This window comes from Clupea harengus, chromosome 1 (assembly GCF_900700415.2).
Source record: "Clupea harengus chromosome 1, Ch_v2.0.2, whole genome shotgun sequence".
In the NCBI taxonomy this organism is placed as follows: domain Eukaryota; kingdom Metazoa; phylum Chordata; class Actinopteri; order Clupeiformes; family Clupeidae; genus Clupea; species Clupea harengus.
The window spans coordinates 32,109,054-32,121,955 of record NC_045152.1 but is presented as its reverse complement, the minus strand read 5'-3'; the positions used below and the strand labels follow the sequence as shown (position 1 = coordinate 32,121,955).

At 44.6% G+C, this 12,902-nt stretch overlaps 1 protein-coding gene across 1 annotated transcript in view; it reads left to right on the top strand.

The window, feature by feature from the left end:
• Positions 1 to 2,580: 2,580 nt before the first annotated feature.
• The window catches only part of LOC105910950 (growth arrest-specific protein 7-like), a 40,015-nt gene continuing 29,693 nt past the window's right edge, over positions 2,581 to 12,902 (top strand). Inside the window, exons 1-3 of the mRNA XM_031576630.2 lie at positions 2,581 to 3,000; positions 8,118 to 8,232; positions 12,069 to 12,182. Coding sequence (XP_031432490.1) covers positions 2,824 to 3,000; positions 8,118 to 8,232; positions 12,069 to 12,182 — 406 coding nt within the window. The 5' untranslated portion in view covers positions 2,581 to 2,823. The remainder of the gene's footprint in view (positions 3,001 to 8,117; positions 8,233 to 12,068; positions 12,183 to 12,902) is intronic.

Genomic DNA, 12,902 nt, shown 5'->3' with positions numbered 1-12,902 from the left:
TTTGTAATGCAAAAATAACATGATACAGCTGTTATGTTTTATGTCAAGCAAGTCTTAGTTCCCATGTCTTCGTTTCAATGAAACAGTCTTTACTCTTTTACAAAAGTACAGAACAACGAACAGCTACATCACCCTGCTGTTATTCCATTGCTGTGAGACTTACCTGGGACGCTTCTCAACAATGGCCCACCTCACCCAGCCCTTATATAGTGTCTTCATTGTCCTTGGTGTGTATCATGTGCCCTGTATATGGGCATGTATTGTTATAGCAGCAGAAGGTTATTAGTGAATAAATCCAGTACAAGGTAGTTATATTTAGTACCGTCTCGGAGTAAAAGAGCATAATCCTGTGGAACAGGCATGCAATCACACCACTGGCGTGATGCCAACAATTGTTTTTGTTGCCGTTCCCAAGTCCTTGTTCCATATTACTTTTTTTTACTTGTCTGGTGTTATTCTGATACAGAGTTTCAGTCCAGAAATATCTATTCAAGTGCCTTATGAGAAATAATTTCAAGATTATGAGCGTGAGCATTGCCTCTCTAAAATGCAAGCTCTCATTATATATTAATCTCTTTAACAATAAAGGTGTTTAATTACATGTCATCAGGTATCAGAAACTGTCAATTAAACGTCATCATTAAATGTTCTGAACCTGACACAACCAGCAGCTAAACCCCTTTGCTGCTTCATTCACCTGTAATAGCCTAGGGGTATTATTCGATTTTATAAAGCATTTCAGAATCTGCAAACTTCCTGGAGAAAGTCTTTGAAAATAAATAAATGTAAGTGTCTTTTTCTTTGCTAAATTGTGATATCTTGTCCCTCTGAGCACTTTCTGTCTTTGTCACATGAAACGTTCCTGGGACTTTCTGCCAAAGCATTCGCTAATCATATGCACCATACTATATGGCATTTGAAATACACTATAGAGTTTAAGCGGCTCTCCAACTGACTCAAATACACTTGCTATTTTAGAAGATACTGGAAAGGAATAGGTTACTCGCAGACCTATATGAACTAGGCTTGTTTTGATTCGTTTTAGAGGCTAATAGAGGTCAACCTGGGCTGAAATACTGACAGATCATCAGAAGAGACCGCTTTGACACAGCTGTTTAAGAACAATGGCGATGGTAGCCAACCAGCCTTGATAGACCAGCAATACGCGACGACCTATTGTTCTGACTGTAGGACACTGACACTGAAGTTAATGAGCCCAGTTTAGATGCCCATAGCTCTGCGATTAATGCCACGGCTGTTCCCACTTACAGTTATGATTGTGCTCGAGTTGTCCGCTGAATGCAAAGTCACATCAAGGTGAGCTCATAGGCACGACAACTTTCTAATCACAGGGACAACTCGGTGCCAAAGAGATATCCCTACATCACGACTTGTGTTTCATTGCATTGAAGCTGCAATTGTCTGTGCAGCGTTTTTTTTTCTTCTTCTGAAAATTGGGAACATTATTAAAAAAATCGATGACGACCGTCTGTCTGGTGGAACGCGTAGCTCAGGGTAATACAAGAAATAATCAATTTACAATGGCAAAATCCAGTTAACAATTGAAAAAAATAACATGACCATTGTTTTTTTCCCCCAGTGAATTTAATGGAATTTAGTGGAATGAACTACCTAGCACTACCAGAGCAGGGGCGTCCCTCTCTACCTTTAAGAAGCTTTTGAAGACCCTACTCTTCAGAGCACTTCCCATCCTAACTGGCACTTCGACTAGTGCGTAACTTGCAATTACAGCAGTTACATTTCTGCACTTCTTTTTTTTTTCATTTTGTTATATTTCTTATGTAAAGTAGTATTTATTTTTACACCAGGTTCTATTGCATTTACATTTACATTTAGTCATTTAGCAGACGCTTTTATCCAAAGCGACGTACAAGGATGTATACACATTTTACATTTACACTGATGGCACACACTGCACATCAGGAGCATTATTACTTATTATTACTATTGCTCGTAGCTTGACTATTCTCTCCCTTGTACGTCGCTTTGGACAAAAGCGTCTGCTAAATAACTAAATGTAATGTAAATGTACCAATTCAATTCAATTCAACTTTATTTCGCCATGTATGCAGATACTAGGAATTTGTTTAGGTATTCTCCATGTAGGCTATAGTATACAAACTATCTCCTGCACGAGATCTCCACGGCCGCTACACAAGCGCCATCGCCATCGTAATTATGTTCATGATAGTAGCTTACGTGTGTTGTTCAATACACTTACTCTAGATGGCGTCATAAAACAAAGTGCAGCATATCTGGCCTTCTAGTGTACTTGATGGAGTGTGGATAGCCCAACACTTGGAAATCCCAAGAAGACAATGACGGCGCTTCTGTAAAAGCGCAACCAGTGTGTGTAATCGGAAAACAATTAGTTGTCAGTTATATCCACTTTTCCATGTTTGATTGTATCCAGCCGTTATAGTCTATGAAACAACAATCTAAATATTTTAATTTATAGTCTTTTTCGCGCGTTGTGTGTTCGTGTGTTTGTGTGTGTGTGTGTGTGTGTGTGAGAGAGAGAGAGCGAGAGAGTGTGTGTGTGTGTTGTGGGGAGCCGTGGAATGTCATTATCCGGCCAAGGCATAAGAAGAATCGTAAGTTTTGTACGACTCAGAAGTGGGACTGCAGGTCTTCGGTTGGTGAGAATCATAAGAATCTTTCTTCGCGGCGACTCTCCAAGTGCATGATAAATGCGGGACTACATTCAACAAAACGACACTGAAAATGGAAACATCACCAAGATAGGGTGACACTTCCCGATCAGAGCTCTTTCAGCCTAGAGCTAGCCTTTCCTTTTAGGCAATGACAGGAATTTACTGCCGAAGTTTGTACGCCTTCAGCGGGAAACATGGCCAAGCGCTCAAATTCGAGGTGGGAGAAATAATCGAGCTCCTGCGACCACTGGACGGCGGGTGGTGGGAAGGAGAGATAGATGGAGTCAGAGGATGGTTCCCTGCGAATTATGTGAAGGTTCTGGAGGTAAGCCAGGAGCAGAGCACAAACGTGGGAGTCTTCATTAGACTGGTTTAGATGTTCACACATTGGTCCGGCACATCTACCCAAATGGGATCAATTGTATACTGCTGCATAAAAGTTGACATGTGTTTAAAAAAATTGTAAACCATTGAAACCTCAAACAAAAATATATATCAATTCAGTTATGGCTAATTTTTCTAGGATACTAATGACTTAGTACTGCTGCGCACTGACGCACATGTACACAGCATGCATACAGAACTTCAAATGAACTGTAATGGCATGATGAGTGTTGATGGTGGGCACATGGTTTGGACGTGGAGTGGTTCACATCAAATCAGACAGAATGACACTTAAGTTCTCATTTGGTCAGTGAGCCACTTATGTCAGATTAGTCACAGTTGGCCTCACACAGCTGCCAGGCACATCACAGCGTCTTTTTGTGCCCTCTCCAAACAAGAATACTTCTGCTGTCACTACAGGTTGCTTCGCCTTTGGGACCTTTCTGTTGACTAGTTTTCCTTATTCTGCTCCAGGGAAACACAGCGCCTTGTTCGGAGACTTTACTCACGCACTGATTTACTACTGATTTACACATAATCTCTTGGCGTGATGTTTTCAGTCAACAAATTGGAAGAGTGACAATCTGGCAGGAATTTCATGGAGAGGACCAAGAAAAGGGAGTCTATTCAACTTGACCTTTCAGGCCCCTGTTTTCTCCTTTCTACATCGCTTTGGATAAAAGCGTCTGCTAAATGACTAAATGTAAATGTACCCCCTCCTCACACACCAAGCTTTTAGATTGCCTCATCCATAGCAGACACCACCCTATACTGCCAAACACAGTAACCAGACTAATGCCTGGGTTCTGAATATTGACCTTTACAGGAGAGACATATGCCCCTGCTTTTTGGATGCCCCCATGTCTTAATTAGTCAATTGAATATTTGGTTCCCTTTTGCATATTAACAATGCGCAATGATTGATCATGTTAAAAGGGAGTCCTATGTGATTGTTTTGTGACAGGCGCCAGCCGTGAATAAAATTATCCGTCCAAACCCAGTGTTTAATTAACTATGAATTCAGATGTTTCTCAGGCAGACAGCTCCCATGAGCTCATCTTGCTAGTGAAGAGATGTGATTTAAAACAGAATGACTGCTCCACTTCCCGAAACCCCCATGGTGCCGTGTTGAATCTTTTTATGATAGCATTTTGTCATCATTTACCCCCCCCCCCTTCTCCTCCCTCCTTTCTCCCTTTCTGCTTTTTATCTCTCTGTCTAGCCAGCTGCGCGAACAGCCAAGTCGACTAGCTGTCATCATTTCATCAGTTAAAGTTGGGATATTTCCATTTTGGGAAGGAGAATCAGTGACGCGGTGCACAGAGGGTCAATTTGATTTGCAAGTTATGGACCAGTGGGTTGCACAAAACAGGCCTTGTTGCTAGGGCGACTCCCCTAGCCACGTCCCACACTGCTGCCCATTGTTCGCCAGGCTTATGAAGAGGGCTGCAGTGATGTTTCAGCCTGAGCTCTTGTGGCGGTTTAACATCTGGCAGTCTGAAACAAAGACGTTCAAACAGCTTCCCAACTGGCATTAAGAATGAGACACATCTCCAATGATAGTCATGTTCATTCTTTGTCCCCAGCGTCCTGAGCTTGGACCCTTAGGCAGCGGTCCTGTTGGACGGATGTTAGAGCCAAAACTGCCTCCAAAGTTTCTGCCTCACAGTCAGGGTGCTCTCTTTCCTGAGCCAGTTGTGTCAGTCAACACTTTTCACTTTCCCTCTTGCGAAAACAGAAAAAAACAGAAGTCTGAGAAAGCATGGTAAGGGCAAACTTTTGTATCCATGTTCTTGTGGCTATGGGTTTGATAGTGCAGTGAGCTTTCATTTTTTTCTGTGTGTCGTCTACAATCGTAAACAGTGCATTGTGTGTGTGTGTGTTCTGTGTCTAACTGATCTGTGTGTATTCTCATGTCTAACTGATTGAATGTGGTGGGTGCCACCTTTGAAGCTAGGCACTTCATTTTCCAGACCAAAACCTGTTCTGGCATTGATATGCACAAGACAGAAATACCCACACTAAACAGCAAGGAAAAGAAACATAGAGTTGAAGTGAATAGCTTTCTCTTGCCAAGGGCTTGCCAAGGGAACACTTTCTACCGGAGCTTTCTGGAAAAAAAAATGTCCTTAGATGTGGTCTCAGTTACTGTCCTGGTCAGGCAGCAGATCTGGCAGTCACTGCTGCTTATACTGTGTGTCCCAGAAGCTGGTCTACCCTGAGCCCCTCCTGTTAAAGCGCTTTAATCTGTGCTGTGGGTTTCACGAGGTGCCCACTGCAGTTCTTTCGGCAACACTGCCATTCTCAGCTGCGTGAAAACCTCATCCTCCTCCTCATCCTGCTCTTCCTCTGTCACTCACTGTTTCCCTTCTTAGAGAGAGGATGTGAAAGCATGTGTCACATGAAGTCTGGGCTGTTTGCACCAGTGCCAGACCCCTGTCATTTGACTCCTGTTCCTGTTCTCCCGTAGTCATTAATTGAGGTTGAGAGTGAAAGATTGGCCTGTGTTCCTTAGCTTAGATGATAAGCATGCTTTGGGTTCGTTCCCTCGGATTTCAGAACTTAGCTATCTGCAGTGCTTCTCAGAACTGGCTTGCGTTCAGTGTGCATTTAATTCTCTGTGTCTTTTCGGATTGACAGTGAACAATGTAAGATCGATGTTATAATATTGTTTTATTTACATCCTGCAGTTATACAATTCTAATGTCTGCCCGGGGGGGGGGGGGGGGGGGGGGGTTCTGAGTGAATATTTAAGCAGTGAAGCAGTTGTTTTGAATATTTACATACATTCTGGATGTATCTTGACTCTATCATTAAGACTGAAGAAAGTGTGGAATCAGTCTGGCATGTGGGATGTAGTTTGTGCAAGAGAGATGATAAAATCAGCGATTTCTCCTTCTGAGGACCCGATTAGTATCTCTCATTTTGAGAGTAATGTGCGGTGCCTGTAAAGGAGCTTTGTGAAGCTGCAGCTTGTCCAAACGATTCACTGGGAAACAGTGTGAAACAGACAACAAGTGATAAAAGAGAAAAAAGTTTTTTGAAAGCATTGGAAAACGAAAGATGGTGATAGTTTAAACGAAACCTGGCATGTCTTGCTGCTCTGACCTAGAGGCGCCGAGCAGTTGTTTTGTGACTCAAGCTTGGAGCAAGGGGTGGAATTCGTTGGTTGTTTGGAGAGTAAATAAATGTCACTCTGCAGGCTGTTTCAGTAGCACTGGCTGCATGCGGCAAGGCTTTGATGCAGAGGGGAGTGAGGCAGAGACAGAGAGAGAAAGAGAGTTTGAGGAAAGGAGGGTGGGAGGGAGAGATAGATAGAGAGGATTCCCTTTTATGTTGTACATCAAACGTGCACATCCACCCACACTGGCCTAATGGCCTGGCAGTGGAAAATGCAGGATCATTTTGCATGCTGTTCAAAATGTGTGATGCATGTGTGTCACCCAAAACCCCTCTTTTTTACATACACACACACACACACACACAATCAATCACATACTTATGCACACACAGCCATGCAAGTGTGTGCACACATATACATAAACATACCCATACCCGTTCACACACACACACACACAGGCACTTACACTTCACACGCTCACACACACACACACACACACACACACACACACACACACACACACACACAGGCACTTACACTTCACACGCTCACACACAGTAAATCAGCCTCCTGAGATCAGCTGCTGCTGTGTACACTACTGCAACTGATGGTGAAACACTCTTGAGTTGCTCCAGCTGCAGTAAACACTCTCTCACTCTCGCGCTGCGGTGCCATCCTTCCTCAGCACTGACAGGACTGCTGTGGACTCCTGGAAACAGAAGATAAGGCTCAGCAAAGCACTCGCATTATTCCCTTATATAACCGCAGCCATGTTTCTCCAGGTGAATTACAGCTCAGACAATGAGACTGCGACAGAGAGTGGATGAGCCGTGGAGTTGGGTAAAGGCAGTTATTAGATTTCTTCACTGTGTGGGTGCAAGTGGAGGCTCAGCTAATCACGAGGCGTTTGGGGAAAAGCTGCAGCTCCATCAGATTTGGTTAGTGATTTAGTGTGATCAGTTCTTCACACCTCAGTTGTTGTCCAAAATATGCTTGCTTCTTACCAAATTGCTAGCCTACAATGCAAACAGATCTGACTTTCAATTTGTGGTTTGTGGTTTAATCGAATCTGATTTCACATCTCAATGAATCAGTATTCGGGCTAGATGTTAGTTGAACAAAGCAAAGCTTTTATAGGGTAAAAGTTGTTTTGCTTTTGAACAGAAGTTAACTTGAACACACCCCGATGAGTGCCCATGAGGTCATTCCCATCTTAATGTTGAGTATATGGAACAAGAGCATAATGGAGACTCCCAGCCCCCAGGTTCGGACCGGACTGAATCCCCGTGTTTATTAGCAGGGCATCTCTCTGCCAAGTGCTCTTGTTTTCCGCCTCAGCGAAGACACACAAAACGACCTGAAGCCTCAGGAGCCTCCGCTGGCTTTTTTTTTGAAAACCGACTGGCGGCTGCTGCTAGCGCGGTATTCATTGCGGAGGAAAGCTAAGCTGATTAAAAGGTGCCTCGACCTCCCCCTTGGCCAACCCTCCTCATCCTCATCTCACAGTCACTTCCCAGCTTTTCAGGGTCTAATCAAGTTAACGAAGTTTCATGCCATCAGAGCAGACTTAGTTCCCACGCAGTAGTGATGACGACGCCTCACAAACACGCCTCAGTAGAGCGGAAGAAAGGGGAGCCCAAACACATCATGGGAGTGGACTCCAGGAAGTGAAATGATCCCACACTGTCACCAAATCATGCCATCATTTTGGTGGAATGTTACTGGTCAGTCTGATTGCGATTCATGCAAGGTGAGAAATAGGCATGATGATGATGATGATGATGATGATGAAGTGTGCTGTCTGAAGTCAAGGCCTCATGCACATCTTAGCCCCATCCCCCCTGTCCCCTACCTCATACCCTGTTCACCCATAATGATAGTTTGTCACAGAGCTACAGTGAAAGGCCATTATTTGTTTTTAGTTTTTTCCCCAGAAGTCTGTGGCCGCCACTCCGAGTCCACTAGAGACAGACAACCGGACTCTTCCCAAGGGCTGGAAGTGCTACCTGTCACCTGACGGACGCGAGTACTTTGTCAACTCCACCACAAAAGGTAGGCCCTTCTCCAGAGTGCCCTCCGCCCTCTGCTCATGGTCCTTGTGTTCATGTATGTGCCTCAGTAGAAACAAACCTGTTTGTCTTCGGGTGCTTGGGGCTTCAATGGCAAAACTGAACTGCATATTTCTGTGTCCATTTGAGTCATTGGGCCATAGAGCGGGTCCTCTCTTCCTGTCTCCACGTCTTGTCTGTCCTGTCTGGAGCGTCTCTCCTGTCCCGTTGTGCTTTGGAGAGCTCATCGTCATTCCTGTCCAGAGGTGTCAAGTAACGAAGTAAAAATACTTCGTTACTGTACTTAAGTAGAATTTTTAGGTATTTATTTTTCTGGCAACTTTTTACTTCTACTCGTTACATTTTAACACAAGTATCTGTACTTTCTACTCCTTACATTTTTAAAACAGGCTCGTTACTCTTGGTTCCGGTTTTATTTCAAAAGTTTCAAATGTGCGCCATCTAATACAGATCAATGGCGCCATCCAGATATTCTGATTTCGAGCGTAATTGGATGAAGCATAGAAACCCATAACACTCATTGGTTAGGCTATCCATCTTCTTTACGCATGACGCAAAACAAGACAACAGAGGCGAACAAATGATACAACGCGCGGCAATGGCAGTGTCAGAAAGAGATGGCAACTCTGGCGAGATGTCTGAAGGGTCTGAAGACGCAAGACAGTATTCGCGATGGAGAACAGCAAAACCTTCCACATCCCTGGCCCTACCTCCAAGAATTGTTCGAAATCGTCGGGAACAAAAAGGACTCATGGAGAATGCAAACTTTTCGAACCCAAGAACCACGTACTTTTGCCATTCAAAACATGTAGAGGTAAGCTCTGTATTATCATTATTATTATTATTATTATTATTATAATAATGGTCGATTTACAATGCTTGCGACAGCTTGGCTAGCAGAGGAACATGCCAACATGCCTTGGTTTGCTTGCTAGCAGTTGCCTACTGAAGGATCCTAAGTTACAGGTTAACCTAGTTAGCTCTCTGTGATGTTTGACAAATAAGCTGTAGGCTAATTCACTACCACGATATAAAATGTACTACACAGTAGCAGTGTCGATTTTAGCATGACATTTCTGGTGGGGCAATTTTGTATGAGGTCATGTCACCTCACAAAAATAGTCTACATTCCTCATTGTAGTCTGAATTAAAACTTCCAAAATACTCGAAAACTAGCGATAGCTAACTAGCAGTAACGTTACTGGCATTGGTCTGTCTGATATGATCTGACTGTTTTTTTTTCTTCTTGGTCACAGGGTACAGTTCTCGCGGTTTTCGCAATATTCGAGTCGAGTTGCTAGGCAGATTTCGTGGGGCACATCTGATCGTGCCCCATCTCCCAATGTTATCTTTGGCCTGTGTGGTTCACGCTCATTAATGTTTCCATGGCAACGGTCTTAAGCTTGCGCCGTAGCCCACAGAGCAGAGAAAGACAGCGGAGAGCAGCATTTCACAGTGCAAGCACACAGACAGAAACACACATGAATCAAATTACTCTAAAACAGGACTATAATGCTTTTGAGTCAAGCTTATTCTCACACAAACATTCACAAACACATTCACGCTACTATGTATATTAAATAAAATAAGATATATTTTGCCACAAAGCACAGATTGAGCTTTCTGCAAAACAGCGCCATGGGGATCTGGTGCGGCAATGCCCCACGTGCCCCTAATGATCCATATAGTCCTTAGTGTCACATTTGTTTTGGTTTGAATGCGACTAAAAATACCCGTGTATGTACCTGCCTCTTTTAATTTTTAAAGCTGAACTATAACTATATTCTTTCACTTTGAATTGAAAAGCTATAAAACCCTTTATATACAGTATATTTACTAACCCTCAGCACAGATGATTAGCATTACATAATTGGTTTGTTATTGAATTGAAGGTGTTCCATGAAAATTTTTATTTGTTATTTTAACAGGTTTACTCCTGTTGAGCTTGCATTTCTGGCAGAATATGCGAAGACTATGAACCTAGTTGCAAAGGACCTTGATGAGAGACGAATGTGCAAATAGGGTGGAGGTCTACTTGAATTCCAATAAAGTTTGAGAAAAACATGCTCTTCGAGTTTGTTGTCTTTGACAGCATTATTATATTTTTGTATGACATTTTTTACTATGTGTTGGGCTCCATGTAGCACTCATCAGCTATTAAATTAAGATTCCATTTCTTACAGTCGTGTCAATTATATTAAGTCCAACTAGTTTAGCTTTACATTTAATTTTTTTTTTATTAAGGTTACTTTTTACTTTTATACTTTAAGTAAATTTTAGAGCCTGTACTTTTTTACTTTTACTTGAGTAAAGAGGTTAAGTCAATACTTCAACTTTTACCAGAGTATTTTTAAACTCCAGTATCAATACTTCTACTTGAGTAACGAATGTGTTTACTTTTGACACCACTGTTCCTGTCTGCCTCCTCCGCCCCCCCCCATTAGAGGGAGCCAGCGGGCCGAGGCCACTCGCATTCATCTCACTCACAAAGCCCCCGCCAGTCAGGGCCCCGATCGCTGCGCCGCGCCGCGGCTGCCTGCTCTTTGTGCTCGCGGTGCATCAATGCACGCCCGTCTCAAGCTCCTCGGCTTCATCAGCAGGGGTGCTGTGCAGTGTTGTAGGTTTGAGCCAGGCAGAGAGAGAGTGTGTGTGTGTGTGTGTGTGTGTGTGTGTGTGTGTGTGTATGCCCATGTGTGTATGTCAATGTGAATGTTTGGTTGAATTGAATTGAATATGTGTGTGTGTGTGTGTGTGTTTGTTTGTGTGTGTGAGAGAGAGAGAGAGAGTGTGTGTGAGTGTGTTTGTGTGCGTGTTTGTGCGTGTATGTGTGTGTGTGTGTGTGTGTGTGTGTGTGTGTGTGTGTATGTGTATGGTTTGTCTATATGGTATGTCTATGTGTGCGAGTCTGTGTGTGTCTGCGCACGCGTGTGTGTGTGTGTGTGCATATGCGCCCGCGCAAGTGTGTCTCGCCCAGCCGCCATAACTCTTGCTGAAGTATGACTGATTGCTGCTTTCACTATGAAACTGAATCACGCTCCCTGCAGGGACACGCCTGCATGTGTATGATCATGCAGGGAGTGTGTGTGTGTGTGTGTGTGTGTGTGTGTGCCTGCATGTGTATGATCATGCACTCAATACAAATCTGGAGCACCGCGCGGGCGGGTCAGGGCCTCAATGATGTTAATTACAGCTGCTCCATGCAAGTAAATGGTGTCCCTTCATCGCCCCCCTGCTCACACTAATAATGATGGAGAGCAGGCCTACGCTCTCGGCCCAGTTTTGTTCGCCGGTATTACGGCTCCCTCACATCAGCGGTTTCCCTCGGACGCCGGCCCGTTCCTCCGTGCGGCCAACTCGACCCGTAATATATATATGCAAATGGAAGGAGAGGCAGGCAGCAGTCTGCAGGAAGTTTAAACCTGCCCCCGGACAAGCGTGTTCCGTCTGGAAAATGAGACGGGATCGTTTTTTCCCCCCGAGGAGGGGCTGAGCCGTGCTGCTTAGTCAGTGGAAATCCCTCTCCGGGCCCGAACCGAGTCACGATGGAAACTAGGACGAGTTTATTCGGTTTCGTTTGGTGGTGGAGGCTACAGGTGTCGTGGGTGTTTTCTTGGCGTCTGCTGTTTGTTAGTTTAAGGTGGAGGCAGTGTTTTCACCCCATTTACACTCCCTGCTCCCCACTGCTCAGAGATGCTGGATCTGTTGTCTCAAGCCATTAACTGGACTGGACAGCTGGTTGAATGTGAGGAAGAGGTCTCCAGATACGTGTTCCAAAAGTAATCTGAATGACGGTCTTCTTGTGCGGACTCTATGTTCCAGAGACCACATGGAAGCAGCCTTCCTCCTCCTCCCCTTCCCCCTCTTCCTCTTCCTCAGCTGGATCTCCCAAGAGCCTCCTGCCCAGAGCCACGTCTTCAAACTGCTCCTCCTCAGGTAACCTCCTCCACCCTAGATCGCCAACAGCACTGTGTGTGTTGAACCCTTCTAAACAGATTACAAACATTCAGACACAAAGACAAAAAGGACAAATATAGGAATTCATGTATATGTGAACATATATGTATATATACAGCAGTCTTCACACACGAACACACACGCACGCACGCACGCACGCACACACACACACGCGCCACTCTTTACCTCTTAACTGCAGCTCCATCAGCTCTGTTAGACCACTCGGCTAACAACTACCTGTCAGATTGAAGAAGACAGCTAGGTATGCGGTGATGGGCCTGGCAGAGTCTCCTCTTGCTGGTGGCCGGGGTGGGAAATGTGTGTGTGTGGGGGGGGGGGTGTTTGGAGTTAGGGATGAAGAGTCAGACGCTGTTTTTGAAATGACAAGTCCAATCTGCCCTAGAGGGCAGTAATTAAACTCAGCGCTGGCGTCTCTGCCACCTGCCCGCTCTCCGCCTGCCACCCCCCTCCCCGGCCTCCCAGCCTGCCACTGCTGTTCCTGTGGTGTGCTGGGAAGGCCTTCACCTGGGAGAGGAGGGGGGAGCAGGCATCTAGAGCTGGCCAGCTCTCTTACAGTCTGCTTTCCTCATTCGGGATACAAATAATCACTATATTGTTGTGCTCTGTGTGTGCGTGCGTGTATGCACATCTTTTTCTGTGTGTGTGAGTGTGTGGGTGTGTGTGTGTGTGTGTGTGTGT